Source organism: Barbus barbus (assembly GCF_936440315.1).
Source record: "Barbus barbus genome assembly, chromosome: 43".
Taxonomy (NCBI): Eukaryota; Metazoa; Chordata; class Actinopteri; order Cypriniformes; family Cyprinidae; genus Barbus; species Barbus barbus.
The window spans coordinates 4,995,528-5,018,903 of NC_136721.1; the positions used below are offsets into that span (position 1 = coordinate 4,995,528).

Sequence of the window (23,376 nt, forward strand, 5' to 3'; positions counted from 1 at the left end):
ACATGTAAAAATGACTTTATAATATATATATATATATATATATATATGTGTGTAATAAATATATTTTTAATTATATTTTTTCTTTATATTTTTTACTATATTTTTATTTTTTATACTTTATAAAAAATGAACTTTCCAGGACTTACGATGCTGACGACTGTCATCACAGTCTGTGCAAGGGGACTATGGCAGAAAGTAAACATTTAATGTGTTGCATTCACCTGCAGAAAAATATACAGCAAGATGCAATGACATATTTTAGTGTAGGCTATTTTATTTATATAGGTATATTATCATTAATTACTAAATCATAACATTTCCGTAAAATACTAAATTATTTTTTACACCTATTGGTACACCCATTATCATTTAATTTTGCTCATATTTGCTTTTGTTATAAATTAGTTGTTAATAGCCATATGTCACGCTGCTCAGGGAGCAAGGAGCGAGGAGACACGGAGAATATTCTATGAACAAGGTTTATTGAGCCAACACTCGGAACGTGGAAATCGGGGAGTAGACAAACAATACAGGACATGGGAGACAAGGAGACACAGGAATTAAGAACACTGGGAAATCAACGAGAGAGAACAGAAACAGGTGAGGAGTAATTAAAGCACAGGGCTGGGGACTGATGAACTAGTAACTACAGAGAACGAGGACAGGAACGCCAAATATGGGCACGAGAGGAGGGGAAACACAAGACACATGCTGACACCATATTGATGTGATTTCTCTTAAAGTGTTTTTTTTTTTTTTCTAAAAATTAACATTATTTTGAAAAAATCGCATACCTATGTAAGAAATCACAAGTGTCGGTATAGATAAATTTTAACAAAAAGTATCGGTTTCCAATCGAATTTAAAAAATAAAAATAAAGTTTGGTAACGCCCATCATGCTTCAAGCCTGCGTGCGCGTGTGATGTCGTCAGACTGTAAGGATTCATCTCGTCTGGTCAGATTTTGACATTTCTGAGGTAATTCTTAAATTAGACTACATTTTTAAATTAGTGAAGTTCTTCAAAACTGTGGTGAATTAGCTAATTGTTAATAAATTGTTGTTCATTTCATCATCAGTGTTGCAATCGATAAGTTACCCTGTACAAAATGATAAACGGTTTTAACGGCCGACTAACGTTAGTCACCTCAAACCATACTACGAATAACGTTATAAAAATACCGTTGTAAAAAGTAAATGTCTTTATTTCAAAGGCTTTAAGTCTTAAATAGTAACGTAAACGAAGATGTATGTAGTTTAAAGAGCTAAGCTACATATTCATGACCCTGGGTGAGAAGCAGCCACATTTTTGCACTAAAACGTTAAACTTCAAACGCTTTCTCTGTAAAATTGGCGGTTATGAATTATGCCTGAAATAAGTATCAAATAATTATTTACGTTGATCAGCCATCGAAAACTTACATCGTGAACTGACATGCCGAAAACAGTGATCAGTGATTTGTCTTTTATTTTCATCCCTTTTGCTTGTATGTCAACTGCACTAGGATTACTAGGTTTTAGTTTTTTGACTGTCAGACACATTCACTGCATTTTAAGCTATGTGCCATGAAGCAAGATTAGCAATGTCTGAATATAGTTCTTCTAAAATGGTCAGTAAGGCAGGTGTTGATTTAGATTTCACGACTCAATTCACTCTTAAATCAATTCCTGTCTGTTTCAGAAATGGCTTTGATTGTGATTGTGCTGCTTGCACTATCAGTGCTTGGTTTTACACCATCTAGCACTGAACAGTGTGAGTGGGACCTGAGGCTGTGTAAAACCAAACCTGTTTCCACCGGAATGTGCAGGACTGGTGGCATGGAGCTGCAAGATCTGGAACCTATGGAAATGCAGAATGTAAGCTCACACTCTTGATATCATCTAAAACATACAGTATGTCCATTAACAAAAAATAAATCGTAATTTTAATACGTATTCATTGTGCAGTGAATGTTGTGTGTGCATTAGGTTTCATAATATTCTGTTGTGTCTCACAGATGGGATTTCCATATTACCTGAAGCTGGACCTGCTGTGTGGCTTTAAGGTAGTAAAATCCACTCCTATTTAGAGGTCAGATAGCATTTGTAGATCTTTTTCGGACTGTTAGGTATCTGTAGGAATGAAAGGCAAACGTTAGAAGCACACATCAAGCAAGAAAAATAAGTTCAAATGTGGAAAATACAAAAATTAGGACTTTTTTTTTTTCAATGATCCAAACCGCAGCAGTTTATATTACTATTGTTGCATTTATTGGGTGCCTCTAGGAGTCTTCAAGGAGAGTCGTGCTGGAGGACTCAGTGACCGGGTTGACTCCAAAAGCAGTTGTTACATTCCAAGAGCCCACACACCCCACTCACTTCAAACCACAGAGACTTGAGGTGGAGCTGTCAGTTGCTTCACTATCGGACAATGGTGTGTGTGTAACATTTCAGCACTTAGTAATGGTTGTGAATATAAAGACATTTATTTGTGTTGGTGGTTTTGCTGGTGTGTGTGTGTTTGTTTAGCTACCTGTGGAAGTGAGATGTGCAAGTTTAGCTGGTACGCCCCAATGCCCATCATCAATGGGTCAGTGGTGCAACGGGTGAAGGTAAAATCCATTGAAATGGGTTCTCAGCATCTACCTGAGAAAAGGTGGGTGTATATTTACATCTATATCTATTATTTACATATATATCTGTTTGTTTTCTTACATTATTGTCTCCATACAATGTGATGGTGAAACCTGTGGGCAGTTTTGCCCTAAATGTGAATGGCTACATAGTCACTACAGAGAAAGGAGAGACTGAAGCATCGTTTGGCGCTGAGGTGAGGTCAAAGAGCAGATGCAGTGCCAGATACTTTACATTCACTATGACCTGTTTAAGTGAATGTCATTTACAATATGAAGAGCAAGTGGTATAACAGAAAATATGATTTGAAGAGTTTAAAAAACAAAAAATTGCCATTGTTTATTTGTATGTGGCTTTTATTTGTGAATAGATACGGGCTATAGAAGACGTGCTGAGAGTTGGTAGTCCATCCCGTCCACTCTGGTCTGTAGTGGACCATGCTCCTGTTCTCTTGTTGCCAGGAATATCAGGCTTGAAAGCTGTGCTCATGACTGCTACTGAATTCCAGTATACATCCCTCATAGAGGTTGTCCATAAACTGGCACTGCATCCATGATATTTGCATATAGAGCCAGTGCCAATCTTTGAATTAATGTAAATGTGCATGTATAGGTGACTATAAAGAGCTCATCAGGATCTTCAGAGTGTCTACAGGTGGAGTCTTCTATGATTCGAGAAACTTTATCTACAGAGAGCTCACTATTTGTCATACACAATCAAGAGCTATACCGTTTCCTAGGAAACTATTCTCTTCTTCCCCTCAGAGTGCCACCATCAGGTACAACAGAATTTATGTGGGTGATCTACATCTTTTTAATCATTTTAGAGCACTGGTAATATATTTGTATGTATAAATCTGTATATACTCTTATGAGAGTTCAGCAAAGACCAGATTTTAAGTTTTTAATGGAGGTTGAATACATGCAATAATAGCATTTATGTTCTGTAACATGATGGATTTCAGAGCAAAAACTGAGTATTCAATTGCAAATAATGTGGAGTGGGAAATTGTATATTGTGAAGAGTAGGCTCTTGTTTTCTTTGTGATTTTTGTTGATTATTGTATAGTAGAATAATCTGGTTATTACATATTGAATGAAATAGTCTGAAAATATTTTTTATTCTTTTAGAATAATAGAGATGATGCACAATATCGTAAGGGATATTTATTAAAAGGTTAATTTTGTTTTCATGTCTTCAATGACTCTAAAATATCTCTCTTTCAATAGATGCATGGGAAAAGGTATTAAGTGCAGTCTGTGTGTCTGGTTTGGTGCCAGTGAGTATTCCTCATCATGGTAGAGAGTACTTCTATGTTCTGGGGGGAGGCTTGCAGAGTGGAAGCCTGTACCGTGCAGAGGTTTACGGTCAGATACTGAACTACTCCATTCACTCTGATACAACTCTTTCCCTCCAATATAATTTTGATTAGATATCAAATGATATGCCTCATCCTGCCTACATTCATAGGCATCTTTTTTTCTCCACTAGATGGTGATGTTACATTTACAGAGTTGGTGGATTCTTTTGGCTTTACCGCATGCGAGTTTGTGACATTTCACAAAAACCTGAAAAGAAGCATTGTGAACAGTGAGTGGATTGTAATGAAATACACTAACCTGAATCTCTACGTACATTACTTTTTCTTTTCTGGTTGATTGATTTTCATATAGATCAGATAAAATAGTTAATATATTAAATAGTTAACACATCAGGCCAATGATGTGTTCCTGATGTGTTAACTATTTAATTATAAAGATGTAATTATACTGATGTGGTCTTCTTCTCCAGACCCCAGTTGCCAGGTGCTCTCAGCGGCCCAGAATGCCCAGACCGATGTAACTGACATCATACTAGTAGAGCTGCTTTTCCATGAAGATCAAGAGCGTTCTTACACACTGCTCACTTTCGGTAACACACTGCTGTACATTACATACAAACGGGAATTGGTAGCCTAATGATTTTCCGTCTTTGGTGAGCGTTTAAAGAACATCACAGTAATATAATATATGCCGTTTTCTTAGCCTTAACCCTGCAATGACCCGAGGGATTTCGTCATTACCTTTAACATACTGTAAGATATGGTTTCTGCTTATACAATTATAATATTATACTTGTTTACTGTAAGCAGTTTGAAGAGAAATGATCGAACTTCCTACTCAAAGCAGAAGACTGTTAGAACAAGCGGAGGCTGCTTACATTTACATTTAGTCATTTGGCAGACGCTTTTATCCAAAAAGCGATTCATCTTGAAGAGGCAATCAGACAGAGGAAGTGCTTGTAACACCAAGTCTCAGTCATTGTTCAAATAAGTACAAGCTAGTCTGAGCTTGTCTGAGGAGGCCGTGTTTTAGCTACTGGAAATCATGTTTATCCATGCTCAGCTCTGGGAAGGGACATAATTCATTTTTTTGGAAGGCTCACAGATAATTTTGCTCAATTTCTGCTCATTTGCAGAATGCTCCTTGCTTGTATAGATATACATCCCAAAATGGCATTACTTAAGCACAGTATGGTAACAGTGAAAGATGGCCCCTGGGGCAAGATGGTCCACCTCAGGTTTTTCTTTCAATCCTAAATAGCACAAAATCTCATCTCAACACATTTGATGAATGGCTTCCCTCTGCGTAATTTAGTCGTTTCTTCTGAACATCAGCATTTGTAAGATTTAGTCAGTTGAAACTGTTTTGAAGTTAATTAATCAAAGTTTTTTTTGTCTATTTGTTAATGAGGGATTTGTTAATGACACTAGTCCATATTGCGACTTGATTTAACTGTACTGACCTAATTTAGATTTATTCATCCACAATTTGACAAATGTAACTTACATCATACTAGTAGAACTGCTTTCCCATCAAGATTGAGAGCGTTCTTACACACTGTCTGTGGCATTCCACATTATACAGTAAACTCCATTTTTATTAATGGATTCTGCCTGTATTTTCCACATCATGGAAACCATAGATAGAGCCATGAATTTATTCAAATAAAAGTAAATGCATGTTGTTTTTAAGGAAGGCATCTTCCCCTATTATTGAGAAATCACAAATCTGTCACAATCAGGAATTGATTTGTTTTGTTTCCTCACAGATGGTGATTTCCACATGGGTGAGATTTTACCTGGGTTCATTGTTTATAGTCAGACGCAATGTAAGCACATACACATTTTTATGTATCTGACCTAGTGTGCATGTGTAGATTCAGTGATGTGAATGTTTTGTGTGTGTGTGTTCAAATTAGACTGTTTGTATGTATTGCAGGTATTTTATCATAATAATAAAATGTGTTTACAGTATTCGTGTGTGTGTGTGTGTAACAGGGCACCAAGAGGGAAGTTCTTTGAATCTGAAATTCAATGGAATGACGCTTAACCCCAGCTCTGGAATTCTATACATATGGGGAAACTCACTCATCTTCTCGTATATTCTTACGTATGTGCACACATTGTGCATTAACACTGAAACATGCATTTACATGATTATGTTAACATGTTTTTGTGTGTGTTTGTTCAGTTGGGAGGATGGGCAGAGTTTTTGGCACGACAGCGGATTTCCTAGTGACCAGATGATAAAATATTTCACTCTTTCTTATGATGGATCATTTGTCTTTGTTACTGAACAGGAGGAGGTGTGTATATTATTATATTATATTTTGAAACAAGAATCTATCTATCTTTCTATATCAAGAAACAAAAGCAAAAAACAAGTTCTTAATGACAAATTTTCTTTTCTTGTATTTCTCGCTGAAGCTGTGGTGGGGTCAAGAAAGAACAGATTCTGTGTTTCGTTTGCGACCATCTCAGGGCTGGAATGAGTTGTCCCATCTGCAAGCTTTTTCTGGTGATCACAGCACACTCACAGTGTTTTATGATGGAGATAAAGAGTTACAAGAGGTGTGCGCAAGCACACTCACAAACAGGAAATATGCCCTGGAACTGGGCAACAACATGAAAAAGTTCATGAATAATAACACTATGACTATGCGTACATTTATATATGTGTGTGTTTGTCTGTATGTGTGTGCAGGTGCTGTACACAGTAGACTTGGGTGGGAAAGGTTCTGTTGTGAAGAGGAAAGTCCCAGTGGTCGAGATTTTGTATGACAGTCATTTTGTTCAACTTGTTTTTGAGTGAATGTGCATTTGTTTTTTAGTGTTTGTTCTTGTTGTTGTTTTGAATAATATTGTAATTTTTTATTTTGATTTTCTAACCAGTTCATCTGATGCATCTCTCTCTCTTTCCCACATAGGTCATTTAGTCATCTGCCATTCCTGTCCACATGTCCCTTTGACCTAGAGTACAGTGTCCCTCATATAGAGCGCTTTAACCGATTGCAGCGGTACTCTGTCAACCCCCAACTAGTGACATCCTCCTCTCAATTACATACCACACTTTCATTGGCTCTGTACCAGGGCCTCGTCTATCACCTGCTGCAGTTGCATGCACAATACCTCATGGTATTATACCATGTCCAGTCACTATAAATCGGGCATATATTTATACACTGTATTTACATAAATTGTCATTGTAGATACACTGCCTGTCAAGGCTGGTGCTCATTTCAAAATAATGACTTATATTTTAACATTCTCCTGTGGACATCACTTTCTGCTGCAGAGAAGATTTTAAAAGACAAATCTTCATATACATATGCTGACCTTATGTAGTTACATTTTAGTGGAGTTTTATATTACTCCTTCCTTTTTTAGGTCGTTGGAGATCCTAAAGAGAGCCCCATCTCACGCATGTGCAATGGTGTCCCCTATAAGGTGACAGATTTCACTTTTTAATTCTATTGTAAATAAACAGTTTTCCATTATACAGTTTAAAAATGTAAACAAAAATGCAAGTTAGAACAAAAATATATGTGAAGAGTTCAGATGTAAGTTATATCTTTCAGGCAATTGAGTATTTTTGGTGGCAAAGCTAATAGAAGTGTCATTTTACCATGTGTTCTTGTTGTGTTTCAGGACTTTTGTTTGTACCTGTCATATAATAATGTGTCGGGTGTTACCACAGACAGCCATGGACACATAACAGCCAGACTTCCAGATAGAGTTTACCTGGACAGAACAGCCTCATTCTCATTCTCTCTGTTCATAAGAGCCCATCAGCTCACTCTAGAGTCCATTGGTTAGGAATTCACGTATACACTTAATCTAATGCTGAATGATTTTTTTTGTACATTTGTAATTAAATTTAAAAAATTTTGTTTAGACAGTCACTCATTTTATGCATTCACAATTGTGCCAATATATAAGAAGCAGAATGCTGTGAACATCAGGTTGTCAACTTATGCAGGAACACTACTTTACTATCTTTGCTTTTGGTGATAACATTATAATACCTATACAATGTCACTGAAAGACTAAGTTTGCTGTTTGTATTTGCTAACATTAAACTGTATTTTATTTTTCAAAATTTGAAATCATAATAATAATCATTTTTTGAAGTACAAAAAAGGTGATTATTATTAGTTTTGTGTATTTACTGGCCTGCTAATAATATGTGTTTGTTCCAGGAGAGCGTGCTGTAAATGACATCAGAATGTTTGCAACGGTCCCTAATTCTAAATATCTAAGGGTGACTCTCCAGAGATACGTGAAATTGAACTATGGAGGAGTCCTTTATAAGGCACTTTACTCTACCCCACATAAACACCTAGCTACATCAGTTTATACTGTAATATATTTCCTGATTGTTTGTTCATCTGTGGTTACTCAAATCTTCTACTCCGTTATCTAGGTGACGGTGACTGACAAAGGAATGGTTGAAGGTCAGAAGTTTCCAGGAGAGAAACTTTTGCCTTTCAGCGTGTTGTTTAGGGTCAGTGTTAAAATATCACTGAAGAATATTTACTGATTTAAACATTGCAAAGATTAATGATTGGCAATCAGATTTGATAATGATATTGTAGATGTATTTGTATGATTTGTTTATTTGTTAATTTTCAGATTGGCATTTCACCAAGACAGTGTTTTCAGCAGACTGACCGTGGGATGGTTCTCAGTGTAATGCTCATACATCTTTACTCTTTTACTCTGTTGTTCTCCTCTCCCTTTCTCACACTTTGAGGCTCATTTTATCATATTCGCTCTCTCTTAGGGTCTGCAGAATTTGCCTGTCTATATTGGTTGCCCTCCTGGTAACCGATTGGTGTTTGATGCCAGTACCACTCTGCTGGAGGCTATACGGCTCAATAGAAGGAACTTCAGCTGTATGAATCCTGACCCAGTTACACCCTGTTTCTACTATAAAAACTGTAAGAACCCGCTGCCTGTCACACTTTCACTCCACATGTACCCCTTTTCCACCAAGGCAGTTCCATTGCTGGTTCGGAGCCAGAGCCTAGTTTCAAACCGGTTCTTTGTTTTTCAACACCCAAAGCTGCAAAGCACCAGCTCCGAACCAGGAAAAGCGGTTCGTAAGTAGCACCAAAACATTGCTGGGCTAGAAGGAAGAACCGCTTGCGTCAGGAGCTGGGGGAGGGGTTACCGTGACCAACAAGACTAACAGAAACTTGGACCGCCATATTTGAAATAGCAGCTAAATGCTAACACGTTTGATTCGCCGTGTTTGGATGCCGATGTAGGTTCGCAAAGCCATGAACATCAATAGCAACGCAACGTCCGCCATTGCTGATAGTTTGTTTAAGCTTGTTCGGGATGGATCGGCGCTGCACGGACTGGTCGGTGCAAGGCATCGGGGTGCTGCGGGAGTGACTGGAAAGCAGACTGCTCTTTATGCTTTTGGATCGCTCTCGCGGTGCTTTAGTGTGTTGTGTACCGATCGATCGATCTGCGTGGTGCTCATGCACCTCGAACAAGCCTGTTGTGCCGCGCTAGTGAACCAAAACATGAAACGTATTCAGTGACGTAAGACCTGGCTCTGTATTGGCTCTCTAGCCTGTGGAAAAGCAACCGGTTCTTAAAGGGCTCGCCAGTCGAACTAACTAAGAACCGACTATAGCACTGACTCTGAACTAGCACCTGGAACTGCTTTGGTGGAAAAGGGGTAATGGACTTTTCAGTCAGCACCGTTTCCCTTAGTTTGTTATTATAGACACTCATTAGATTCAGCTGTGCACTAGAACCTCATTTGTTCATGTATTTAAGTTCCAGTTTTAGTTCTTGTTTGTCGGGTCTCATGTCTACTATGTGTTGTGATGCTTGCTTCTCTGTTGGATTTTCTGTCTTTGATTTATTAAAGACTGCCTATTAGTTTGATTCTTCTTCTTCAAGTTTGTTTATTCCACCCGAGCATGACAGAAGACCCAACCTAGAATAGATAAGCAGCGTTTTTGTGGTAGTGTTTTGGTTGGTTTCTGCACAATGCACTTAGCAGCCGTTTTAAATTGTTATGCCTTGAGCAGAAGGACCACTACCTCCCACTTCTGATTACTTTGTATGTTTCCTGAGTGTTTGAATGAATGATGCATTTATATAGCGCTTTATTTTGTATTGTTGTATACCCAAAGCGCTTTACAATCATGTGGGGGGTCTCTCCTCAACCACCACCAGTGTGCAGCATCCACCTGGATGATGCAACTGCAGCCACAGTGTGCCGGTGCGCTCACCACACACCAGTTACAGGTGGAGAGGAGGGAGAGTGATAGAACCAATTCAGTGTATGGGGATTATTAGAAGCCATGATTGACAAGGGCCAGGGGCAGCAATTTGGCCAGGACACTGGGGTTACACCCCTATTCTTTACGAGAAGTGCCATGGGATTTTTAATGACCACAGTGTCAGGACCTCGGTTTAATGTCTCATCTGAAAGACGGTGCTTTTTGACAGCATAGTGTCCCCGTCAATATACTGGGGCATTAGGACCCACACATACCACAGAGTGAGCACCTCCTGCTGGCCTCAGTAACACCTCTTGCAACAGCGGCCTAGTTTTCCCAGGAGGTCTCCCATCCAGGTACTGACCAGGCTCAATCCTGCTTAGCTTCAGTGGGCAACCAGTCTTGGGCTGCAGGGTATGGCTGTGTTTTTCCCTGCAGTCTCTTGTCCAGTCCCCAGCCATTCCTGCCATCCAGTCATCATCACCTCCTATTATACCCTTAGTGCGTCTTCTCAGTGGTGTGACTCTGGACTACTGGGAGCCACCTCCTCTTGGGTGTGATGAGCCCTTGGCTTCCACGCCTGTTCTCCTTCCTCCCTCGACTCCAGCAGTTTCCAGGGTCATCGCTATGGCTCGATCATGGCCGCCAGGGTCTTCAGTGTCACTTCACTATTTTGGCTCTTTGTCTGCATGATGGGTTCTATCCATAGACTGTAAAAAACATGGACGTAGTGTCCGTGACATCACCCGTGGGATTCTGAGGAGCATTTTTAAAGCCTAAAGTGTGCGGAGCCGGTCAGCGCCATCTTAGCAGCGTGTCACTCCCAGATAATCGAAAATGGGCAAAAAGGCAGGACGTGGGTGAAGCTGAGCTGAAACCACGCCCGTCTATAGTGACAGCAGTGCTGCCATGCAAAGACAAAACACCATAACTTCGTTTTTGGTCGAAAATTAGTTAATGATCTTTTTGGGACATTAATGACTTCCTTTATCATGTGCTTAAGTATCATGGAGAAAAGCCCTGGAGAAACCAAGGCAGAACACAGTATAACATCAGTTACCGCTCTTTGACTTGCTCAATGCTCAAAGTAAGCTACGGTGCTTTGCATTCGTTTGTCAATACTGTGCCAGCCTGAAGTTATACGGTATTCTGCCTTTGTTTTACTGTGCATTAAAGTCTGCCACGTTTAAATTACGGTGTGACTTGTGTACTTTTATTCATCTGTCGGCACTTCATTAGACAAACAAATTAGATAGATCGCGATCTAACAAACTGCTCCATATAACAAAGCACTGTAAGCAAGCAATGACTAGATAACTTGGCAACAATAATTAATCTTTAAAGTGTTTTTTTATAATGCAATTATTCACTCAGTGCCAGCTGTCAGTCTGAGGCTGCACACTTCTGTACGTGAGGACTCAAATATCGTGACAGCGTATCACACATAAAATCAATAACTGTTCGCAATTAAATCCGTTTCCTTCCTTTTCTTGTAAGTCGATAAAATGCATTTCAATGAACGCCATTGGAGTTGTTTAATTCACAATCATTCGGAGCATTATTATTCCTGCTGGCGTTGACATCAGCCTATTGTTTTTCGATGTAAAAATAGGCTAAGTATGTCTTGCATCCTTTAATGTTAGCGAACATTGAAAATAAATTGGTTGCAAAACGGTATCCACTCACATTTAACTTTTTTCTGGTTGTTACGGTCAGAAAAAAAAAACTGAATCACATTACTAGATGTTATAGTCTAGCCAATGATCACTAGATATTATACAGGTGTTACTATAATGATTCTGTAAATGGTGATCAGCACCCTATATAATGTGGAAGTTACTGCCTTTTGCCTTGGGGTGACATCTCACTTTTTGCAGACAGTGCAAAAGCAGAGTACAATATCAGTATAGCGGTAAAAATCAAGTTTGAGATCATTTTCATTAAAACATCTAATTGCCAGATTTCCAGTGTCCTACCTATAATATTTTTTTCTGTACAAATAAAAATCTTTAAAGCCAGTTTTCAAAGTTTCACACTCAATCCACCTGTAAGGAAAGTGGCCACGCACTTAATTATGCAGAACTTTAAGGCTTAATATAATTTAAACGGATGAGTTATAAAAAAAAAATTCACCCCCCCTCACAGTTGTCACAAAGGGCAAAATTAGCTATATAGACCAAAATATTTTTTTGAACCAGGCTGTAAACATGTTTTTTTCTGCTGTAAAGTTGGGCATTTTAACATGGGGAGTCTATGGGATTGACTCCCTTTTTCAGCCAGCCTCTAGCGGCCAGTTGATGAATTGCAGTTTTAGTCACTTCCGTGTTGGCTTCATGAGAGAGAGCGGGAGGTTGCCGCTTAGTTCTATCTCCAACGTCGCTATCGCCTCCATTCATCCATGGGGCACAGTCTTGACTGTGGGCTGGATCAGCTGCCACCATCTTCTGCTCAAGGCTGTTCACTTCCATCATCACCACCCTGGATTTCTTGGTTCTGCCTCCTCCTGGTCATCCGTCCTCCTCCAGAGCCTCCTCCTGCATCTCTCCTGCTTCTATGTGCAATCCCTTTGCCAGCCTCTTTCACCATTCGCCTGCTTCTGTTCACAATCCTTGTGCCACTCTCATCCTCCTTGCTTCTTTTTCTTCACAGCACAAGGACACGTCTTCCAGGAGGGGACATTCTTTCACACTTTCACTCCTCATGGACCTTTGTTTTCAGTCAGCACCATTTCTCTCACTCTTTCAGCTCTCATCAATCATCTCATCAACTCATTTGTTCATAAACTGCCTTTGTTTTTTTATTTTGTACTGTTCTTTAAGGTCTGCTTATGATATTAATACCAAAAAAATGTTTGGTCTTAATAAAAAAAAGCTTTTTTCTGTCCTGTTTTTAATCACCTTCATTAGAACGCTCTGTTTGTATAGGCGTGATGGATTGTAGACTCCGAAGTAAACGCACACTGCTATAATTGACTAAAAGTTGTGTATGTTGACATCTTAAGTCCTTCACAGATGAACACAGCAATGATTTAGGTTAAAAACACATAGGCCAAATACTCATATCAAATGATCTGTTTACCAGACAAAGAAATAGTGATCACCATAATAAAAATAGTTACTCACACTTGTGTGTTTCGACATTACTGTCGGGTCCAATATAGTCGGTACAACATCGTCTTTCAGTTTCAATCTTTCTGAAAATGCAGCGTAGAATTGTGCCTTGTTTGTGTACAAATCCATGGTAAAATGAAGTGAACAAAAGACTAAGTTCTTACTGATGTGGTCCGGAACTTCATTCAAAATAAACTTCATCCACTCTTTCCTAACGTTGGGATCAGAAGGAAGGCAATGCAACTTCATACTGCACAGTGTCTTGCTGTCTTTGGAGCCATCTTTATCGTTTGGTTTCTGTGTAGACCTGCGTTCCTCTTTCTTATTATTCACACTACATGTGTGAATCGGTGGGCGGGGCTAAACAGGCAGCGATGTAGAAGCAGACATTGCTCTTCTGCAGAGGCTGTGTTTAGCCACAGTATTAGCCAGGTAGAGTGGCACATTCCACAAGCTGTCATTTTAGCAGACTGGCTTCAATATAATATATTTTTGACTCCTGAGAAAGTTTTGAATTCAGAAAATTACAGGATGTTTTTATAGTACAACGATCTCTTATATGTCACAAGATCAAGGGAATTTTGGTTTCTCAGTTCATGACCCCTTTAGGTTCCACAGTTTCAGCTGGTTTGTTGGGTCTCGCATCTACTACATGTTGTGGTGCTTACTTCTCTGTTGGATTTACCCTGTTTGGATTATTAAAGACTGCCTATTAGTTTGATTCTTCTTCTTTGTGTTTGTATATTCCTCCCAAGTGACACTGCCAATAATGATTCAAGACAAATAACTTAATCCGGATCTTTACATGACTCTTCATGGGATGTGATTTTTTTACATACTTTTTCCAAAAAGTTTAATGTAATGTCATTTTCACTTAAGTGGGAAACTGCAAGTTACAAAATGCTGTAAAGCCTAAACATTCTGGATTTCTGTATTGTCTATATGATATCCATTAAAGCAACATTGTAGCCTGTATGTGGCCCTGGACCACAAAACCAGTCATAAGGGTCAGAGATTTACATCATCTGAAAGCTGAATAAATAAGATTTCCATTGATGTATGGTTTGTTAGGATAGGACAATATTTGGATGAGATACAACTATTTGACAATCTGGAATCTGAGGGTGCAAAAAAATCTAAATATTGAGAAAATCGCCTTTAAAGTTGTCCAAATGAAGTTCTTTCCTATTACTAATCAAAAATTAAGTTTTGATATATTTACGGTAGGAAATTTATAAAATATCTTCATGGAACAGGATCTTTACTTCATATCCTAATGATTTTTGGCGTAAAAGAAAAATAAATAATTTTGACCCATACAATGTATTGTTGGCTTTTGCTACAGATATACCCGTGCTACTTATGACTGGTTTTGTGGTCCTGGGTCATATATATAGACTGAAATTTAGACAGCATTCTACAGTTTTTATACATATAAATTATTGCTGAGCTGAAGGGATGCCAGTTGTTAATTTCATATTTATTTCATATTCATATTTAATTAATCATATTTGACATCAACATAAGACAGCTTTACACAAAGTATGAACCTATTTGATTAAACATTGTTTAGGTGTGTTAAATATTTATTTCAAGGTATTATTTTTATATAGTAATTCTGAATGGTTTAAAGAGTCTCTCTATCTCTCTCTCTCGGTAGTGTTCTTTCCCTTCCTCCTCATTCAGGATGTGGTCCTAGGAGAGTCTAGGAAGTTTCTTGGCAGGTAAAGCTCCTTGTGATTTATATGAACAGTCTCAGAAAGCATATTTCATGGTGAATTTTCTTTTCCCCAGATATCATGAAGTGTTTAGGTATTACAAGTCTGTGTGTATGTTTTTAGCTTCACTTTTAAGGTAGTTGGTGGTGGTCCTCACTCAAGGAAGAACATTCGTCTGTACAGCCCTGAGGAGGTTATGAGGTATAACAGCCTCAATTACAGGTACAAACAGCAGCATGACAAATTTCAGTCATTTTATTTAGTACAGCATCACTTTCCCACAACTCCAGCAATATATTAAACATGTATGGTATCACAAATTATATGTTCTGCAAGAAGCAGACACTCTGCTTCTTTCTTGCATAGTTTTAGAGCAAGTCATCTTCCTTGAGTGCGTGTATACCCATTTCAGTTTTTTGGTTAATTTTCCAAAAATGCACAAGTAACCGTAAAACAAATGGATTGTCCTCATTTAGATTAACACGTTTGTCTGTGTATCAGTTCAGAAAAAGCACGTATATGGGATATAAAGGACTGTGAGAAGGACAGAACCTCTTGCAACGTCACCAAGGAAGGGTTTTTTATCTTTAATGGCGCCAGAAACTATGGAATCAGGTGACACCCGCTTTATATTTTAGGGTCTTGAGCAGTCAGTTATTATTAGATCTCAAACCATTTTTATGTCATTGTCTCTCTCACAATAAAAAATGTCAAATGAAAACATATGCCCTTGTACATTAGTAATGCTTATTCTAATAGATTTGCAATGTCAGTACCCTTTGAGCTACCTGAACACTTATGATAAGGGTGTCCCTGCTCTATTTATCCACTGACTAAGGGCTGCTAAATCAATTATAAAAGGATTTGTCTAATTTGAATCCAGAAAGTAAGACTGATTACCCCTTGACTAACTGCTAGTTGGACAGACTAGTTATTAAGACACAGTTTTAGCATAGTGGAAATGTTCACACAACCAGCCCCTGCTGTTCTGTGGCATCATTTAAGTCAAGCTTACTGTTGAAACTGTATGTGTAGGTGGCTTTGCCAGCCTAACGCTCCCTGTGGTGATGTGCTATCCAAGAACCCTGCAGTATTTCCACGTTTCTTCTTCATCATTGAGGTCTCAAACAGGTGAATGAAGTTTCTCTATACCTTTTCATATTTCTGATTTAAAGGTGCTGTATGTAGGATTGACACCTAGCGGTTGAATTAGGTATGCAGTCCAAATTAAAAATATTTGAGAGGGGTTTTTTTTACTGGGCCCCTCCTCCTCAGAATTGACACACATGCAAATTGCCAGATTAATGACACCAACAGGAACGAGTGCACATGACGATGAATGACATGAAATACGCTGTGTTTTCCACCAACTGGCAACCCGGGGTGCTGAAATACAATTGAGTAAACTAGCAGTGGGCGGGTTTCACAAACCAAAACAGAGACCGACATTACGGCCTGGAATGCACATTTTCAAACCAGAATATCTGACTGTAGCATTTTTTTTTCTTTCAAATAAACAAGTATGTTAACTTAAATATTAAATATCTGCAAACATGTTATGGTATTTGTATGCTTTAGTAGTCAAAAACGTACATATAGCACCTTTAATGTATGTCTGGTGTAATTTCTCAGTATCAAAAACAGTTTCCACCTTAACACTAAATGTTGAAAATATTTTGCATCTTGAGAATTTATACCAGATTATGTGTGTAGGGATATGGAGACATACTGCAGTCACACTGTCCGTTTTGATATACTTGTCCATGACTTCCCCATGAGCTCAAGTAGGAAGTGCTACATCGTCCTGGTGAGCTTCTAACATATATACCCTCATCTGAGTGTAGCATAATCTGTTTAAACATTTTTGGTATCATGTCAGTTACCACAGAAAATTATTTACATGTCTTTTTTATTAGAATACTAATAAACAATAATATTGAATGTGTTAAATATATTTTGGGAATAAGACTTGAGTGAAAAAATTTATTACTGGCCAAGTGTAAGATAGATAGATAAATTAATAAATAGATATATATATTATGTTATTAATTATTATGTAATTGTTTTAAAAAAAATGCCAGCCCTAGAATGAAGTAATCTGCTTTCTAATGAGAACTCATCTACAGTATGCTGAGTGGAAACTCCTGAGCTGTACTAAGTAGAACACAGAAGTAGTTGTGCAAGTAGTTAATTACATCATTAATAGAAGTTCATTACAGAAGTTCACTAATGATTTTTGGCATAAAAGAAAAATCGATGGTCACACTTTAGAATGGGGAACACTTATTCACTATTAACTATGACTTTTCCCTCAATAAATTCCTAATTTGCTGCTTATTAATAGTTAGTAAAGTAGTTGTTAAATGTAGGTATTGTGTAGGATTAGGGATGTAGAATAAGGCATTAATATGTGCTTAATTAGTACTGATAAATGGCTAACATTCTAGTTATATGCATGCTAATAAGCAGCTAGTTAAGAGACCCTAAATTAAAGTGTTACCAAATCGATAGTTTTGACCCATACAATGTATTTTTGGCTATTGCTACGAATATACCTGATTGTATATAAACAAATATAAATGATACCGCATTTTGCGACCATTTTTTCTGCCAGTGCAACTAATTTTTATGAGTGGTCGCACTAGCGCACTAGCGCGACCACCGCGTTGTTCAACTCATAAGCGCTGACATTTCGGTAGCATATGAGAAACATCAAACGGCAAACGAAACGAAAGTGAAACTAAACCACGCTACGTTTCAGCTGCTCAGCGCAGACCGTTTATCAGCTCGGACCGTGATGCAAACAAACTTGTCTGAGCTCAGAACAGCTTTATTCCGGAGCCAAAATTGATTTTCGCAACAGTATTGCAAGATCCAGTAAGAAGCGTTTGAATTCGCCGCACAATGACTATGGTTGCTGCGAGATATAGTGAGAATCATTCAAACTCTGCACAGAATTCTCTGTTATAAACAGCACTGACGTACATCAGAAAACCAGAAGTATTAATGCAAACTATAACCATGGTGTTGTGGTAGAAATAGATAAATGCATTACATAATTCATTTCAGGGTTTGTACAGCCTTTTGAGAGAGAAATTGAAGCACTTTTCAATAACTTTCAAGCATTTCACACAACTATTTCCAGCACTTTAAAGCTCTAAAATGATACAATTTGAATGTTATTGGTAATGGGAAGACCAAAATATACTTTGTGGTAAACAAATACTTATGTAAAATAAAATAAAAAATACATCAAATCACAATTATAACCAGTAGACGGCAGCAGAGGATCACTTATTGGCTTATTAGTCATTAATTTCCACTTTTTCTCTATATTTTGAAAATCACTATTATAAAATATAATCATGAAATCATCAATAAATCAGATTTTGTCAGAATTTTACACTTTTTTGTGTATAAAGTAAGAAAAGTCAAAAAACTTTTTTTCCATTGGCAACTAAATCACACATAATCACTGAAGTTGATCAGTTCCATATAATACTATAAAAAATAATAACGGCACGTGGAATATATAAATTTTCTATAAAAAAAAAATTCGATTTTGCATGTTACTGTTGTCAATAAAAGTAAATTTTGTATGCATCCCAACTCTTTACTGTCAAATCTGTATAAACAAGAAATGAGCATGTAATATTATTAGTAACTGCACTTAAGTTCACCCTCAATACCACGACTGAGATGCCCTTGAGCAAGGCACCGAACCCCCAACTGCTCCCCGGGCGCCGCAGCAAATATGGCTGCCCACTGCTCCGGGTGTGTGTTCACGGTGTGTGTGTGTTCACTGCTGTGTGTGTGCACTTTGGATGGGTAAATGCAGAGCATGAATTCCAAGTATCGGTCACCATACTTGGCCGTTTATCACTTCACTTTCACTTATTAATGCAAAACAATAGTCATTTTATGATTAAATAATCTATATTTTAATACTCCCACACACCACGCCTAGTGCTACCAAATCTGCTCCTGGCTCCACCATCTGTAGAACTTAGTGGCGCTCGTGCCACTGCTCTCAAATGTTAGTCTGGAGCCCTGCTCGTGCTACTTATGGCTGGTTTTGTGGTACAGGGTCACATTTGTGAATACATTTTTTCCCCACCCCTAATATATAATGTTTCTATCAAACTTCATGCATATTTGAGATTCAAAAACTACAGGAATGGGGTCTTCCGGTAATGTACAAACATTGATGGCTGTGTGAGAGAACTGCTCTCCTGACAAATACTCCTAAAAGCCCCTAATCATTTGAATATTGAACCAATTTTGACATAGAACATTGCAATTGAATGCAGGGCAGGGATGGAAACTAGGGCAAGACAAAAAAAATCTCAGGTCGCCAAGATAGCTCTGCGTTCACTCTAGCAGTGACTTTGTCGCTGCATGTTGCCAGGGGCTGGCGGTGAGGTTGCTAGTGGGCGTTCTTACTACTGGTTGCCTTTACAGCGAATTAGGTTTCTTGCTGCTACATACAAACATTTTTGAGGCAAAATACTAAATATAATATAAATATGAATTAAGTCTGTACATATAAACAAAAAATGAATGAGAAACAGAGCCTACTTTTTTTCCTTTGGGTATGTTTATCTACGGCTGAGAGGAGAATGATCACATGAGCTCAACCGTCTTCTTTCCTATTGGCTCTCGCTCCTGAAAGTGGCTCTTCATTTGCATGAAGTTGAAGGATTCTGAACTTTGTGGCGTCGCTGGACACGCCCCATCCGGTCACCAACGGCCTGCTGTCACGCTTGTTGCCAGAAATCGCCAGCTCTCCATTGAAATGAATGGGATCGTGTCGCTTGTAGTGTGAACGGGACTTAAGACAGAAGATGGAGAAGAAATGGGTGAAACGCAGCCAAACTAGACGACATGTTAATTCTGAGGGGAAATTAATTTGGAGAAGATACTCAAAGAGCTGAGAACACAAAGGAAGTAAAACAAAACTAGCAGATATCAAGGAAGATTTGAACAGCACAAATTAAAATTTGGGATGCAGAGGAACAAATACAACAGATGGGAGAAGCACTAATTGAACTGCTAAATTTCAGACCCAGATAGAGGTTAAAATGACCGATCAAGAGAGCAGGTCTAGACAGGATAACATTTGAATATAAGGAGTACCAGAGGGTGTTGAAAATGGCTAATCAAGTTCATTGAAGAATTGCTGAAGATGAGCTGGATCTCAATCCATCGATGAACACTGCAGAAGAGGCAACAAAATATATTAAATCATGGGGTCTACATGGGGATGTCATCCGGTCATAGCAGACACTGCTCAAACACCTTCAGCGCCGAACTCAGACAATGAAAAGAGGACAAGGCAGCCCAGTGGAAACTACCTGAACACCAGACTTTGTGGAGTGACTGAAACTCCAGTATACACAGGTTTGAGGTTTTTCCCTCAGAGCCAAATCACCATGCAGGCTTGAGAACGATCCATAGATTGGGGATCTCGTTTGTGTTTGTCTTGGTGTTAAAAAAGCTTTTATTCATTTTGTTGTTGAATGTTCTTGTACATAGTTTGATGTTTGGGTGTTCTGGTTTATATAAGTGTTGATATACATTGCATAGTACATGGTTGGCTGAGACTATACCTTTAGTTACAGTCCACAATCCCATTAAGAGAACTAAGATTGTGTCAATTTATTTATTTTTTGTTCATTGCATGTACCTGGCAGGAGGGGAATAGCTATTTTAATATAAAACAACCTTAGGCACAGAGTTGGGTAGATTACTTAGAAATCGTAATCCCTTACTGATTCCAAATTATATGACATAAATTGCAGTCAGTAACGTAGTCCATTACATTAGACATTTTAGGCAATGTAATCAGACTACTTTTTGATTACTTTTGTCCTAACTAGTTTGATATAAATAGGATCATCTTGTACCATAATGATGTAAAAATACAAAGAGTAAGAAAATATATTCCATTCATTGCAATTAACAACATGAAGTGTATTAAACATTATATTACATCAATTTTTCCCAAACTGGGGTTCGTAACTGAACTGCAGGGGGTTTGTGAATTTAATGAAAAGCTAACAATTAAATCATAAATCATGTACAATTACAATAATCTCCAAATAACAAATCAAATTAAAACACTTGCTAAAAAACTGACTAATTTGTGTTTACTTGCATCCCATATGATCATTAACCAATTTCAGAGAACTGTGAATATGCAAATGTGACACTTAATTAAAATATTTATTTTAAAATCTCAGGGGTACTCAAAGGGGTCCTTGATGATGATTTCACTTTTTTAACTTTAGTTAATGTGTACTGTTCCTGTTTGAGCATCAACAACATCTGCAAAGGGAGATATTCTCTTTTACAGAATTTGCTTTCTAAGGCCTAAATGGCTAGTAGGGACTACAACGAGCTGCTTCTTTGATTTGTGATTTCAAAAACCCTAAAGTTTACATATACCTTGCCCCCGGGAGGACACAATCACAACACACTGGGCCAGCTAACCAATCTGAACCCATTGCGTATTTCTGTGGAAGGGGCTTCATAGAACCAGGAAGTCAATAGACCGTTTTTAGGAGAACGGAAACAGTGGTAAAATATATGAAAAATAATGCAATTTTCGGTCACACTTTATATTAGGTGGCCTTAACTACTATGTACTTACATCAAAAAAGAAGTACAATATACTTATTGTGGTCATATTGTATTTCAAAACACTTTTGCTGCTATTGAGGTGGGATACAGGTAAGGTTAACTCAACACTAAATAGTTTAACAACACTAATACATATGAATGATAAGTCACATGTAATTCAAACATGCATAACCTCAAGAGTTTACATTATATAAAACAATGCCAAATAAATAAACTTACAAAGTCAGGAACACACCAACTCTACAAAAAGCTCTCTTTGAGGAGAAGGAAAAGGAACTTCAGCTGCATAATCTAAATAATCAGTGCACCTGTGGTCGCTTGGCTCCCCCCATGGCTCGTCGTGGGGAAGTCGTGGCCTAATGGTTAGAGATTCGGACTCGTAATCCAAAAGTTGCGGGTTCGAGTCTCGGGCCAGCAGGGATTGTAGGTGGTGGGAGTGAATGTCCAGCGCTCTCTTCACCCTCAATACCACGACTGAGGTGCCCTTGAGCAAGACACCAAACCCCCAACTGCTCCCCGGGCGCCGCAGCATAAATGGCTGCCCACTGCTCCGGGTGTGTGTTCACGGTGTGTGTGTGTTCACTGCTGTGTGTGTGCACGTTGGATGGGTTAAATGCAGAGCACAAATTCCGAGTATGGGTCACCATACTTGGCAGTATGTCACTTCACTTCACTTATGGCTGGCTACATCATGTGACCACATCAGAATTCTCAACACTTACCTTTTCATTAAAATAAAAAAAAAACTTACCCTGCTGGTTTGTTCATCTTCCTTTTTCCTTTTTTATTTTCTCTCTATGGTAATTCATTCTTCCTGAAATGTTTTTCTATTTCATGTTTCTATTTCAGGTGACTGTGGCATGCTTTGTTGGTGTGATGGTATCATCTCGTTCTTTTCTTTAGCTATTTCATTTGTTTTAGTATGTCATGGTTCATTTTTGTTTTTGTTTAAATGTCTGTATAAAGTTTAATTTGTACAGCTATGTTTTGCTGTCCAGTGTTCCCACATTTTTTTGTATTTCAAGAAGTAGTTGCAGTAATGCTACTGATTAAAAATAATAAAATGGTAAATCAAAAATATACATAATGCTCATCTGAACTGTCCCTTTTCATTCTTTTTGGATCAAGATTTGAGATATGGGTCAGGACATGCTGTGCAGCTGAGAAACATGGTTTAAGAGAAAAGTATGGGCAAGGCCCATCTGAGCTGGGGATGACCTAGTCAGTGCAAGACAGCTCTGAAATAACCCAGGCTAAAAATGTACTGGATGGCCTGTTGTGACTCAAGAAACAGCTGTACGTCGACTGGCATAATCAGAGTTGTATATCTCATCATGTTCATGGAAAGGAGGAGCCTCTTGTAAGGTGATTAATTAATAAGGTTTAGTTAGTTTAGTTTAGTTTTATTGATTTATATAGCACGTTTAATAATGGCAGTGTTGACCAAAGTGCTGTACAAAATTAAAAGAATACATACACAAAACAACTAACCATATAAAACAAATCACAAATAATGACAAAGATAACATCACGCATTATCAAATATTTAACAGCATTTACTCCAGACAAAAATCTGAGTCTTTAGTGAAGACTTAAAAACTTGAAAAGAGGAGGCTGATCTTATATACAATGGTAAATTGCTCCACAGCTTAGGTGCTGCCACAGGAAAAGCACGTCATGGGTACCGATAACAAAAAAGAATGACCTTAAAGGCCTGTTAGTCACTTGG

The 23,376-nt window shown here is 38.1% G+C and overlaps 1 protein-coding gene across 3 annotated transcripts; it reads left to right on the forward strand.

Moving 5' to 3' along the window:
* The first annotated feature begins 771 nt into the window (after positions 1 to 771).
* LOC306862002 (cation channel sperm-associated auxiliary subunit gamma-like) lies at positions 772 to 22,743 on the forward strand. Of its 3 annotated transcripts, XM_079404569.1 has the most exons (29): positions 772 to 977; positions 1,680 to 1,855; positions 1,996 to 2,043; positions 2,264 to 2,411; positions 2,507 to 2,633; positions 2,735 to 2,807; positions 2,982 to 3,137; positions 3,224 to 3,389; positions 3,841 to 3,978; positions 4,103 to 4,201; positions 4,403 to 4,522; positions 5,702 to 5,761; positions 5,931 to 6,042; positions 6,124 to 6,238; positions 6,360 to 6,503; positions 6,637 to 6,707; positions 6,860 to 7,067; positions 7,320 to 7,379; positions 7,581 to 7,743; positions 8,132 to 8,244; positions 8,356 to 8,436; positions 8,565 to 8,621; positions 8,716 to 8,872; positions 14,948 to 15,011; positions 15,129 to 15,227; positions 15,507 to 15,620; positions 16,041 to 16,136; positions 16,719 to 16,812; positions 22,497 to 22,743. In XM_079404569.1, the coding sequence occupies exons 2-29, from the start codon at positions 1,682 to 1,684 to the stop codon at positions 22,548 to 22,550; spliced, it is 3,111 nt and encodes a 1,036-aa protein (XP_079260695.1). In that variant the 5' UTR covers positions 772 to 977; positions 1,680 to 1,681; the 3' UTR covers positions 22,551 to 22,743. The 3 variants fall into 3 exon arrangements, with proteins under 3 accessions (XP_079260695.1, XP_079260696.1, XP_079260697.1); XM_079404570.1 differs by lacking the exon at positions 15,507 to 15,620 and having other exon boundaries at positions 908 to 977; XM_079404571.1 differs by lacking the exon at positions 16,719 to 16,812 and having other exon boundaries at positions 910 to 977; positions 22,497 to 22,720.
* The last annotated feature ends 633 nt before the right edge of the window (positions 22,744 to 23,376 follow it).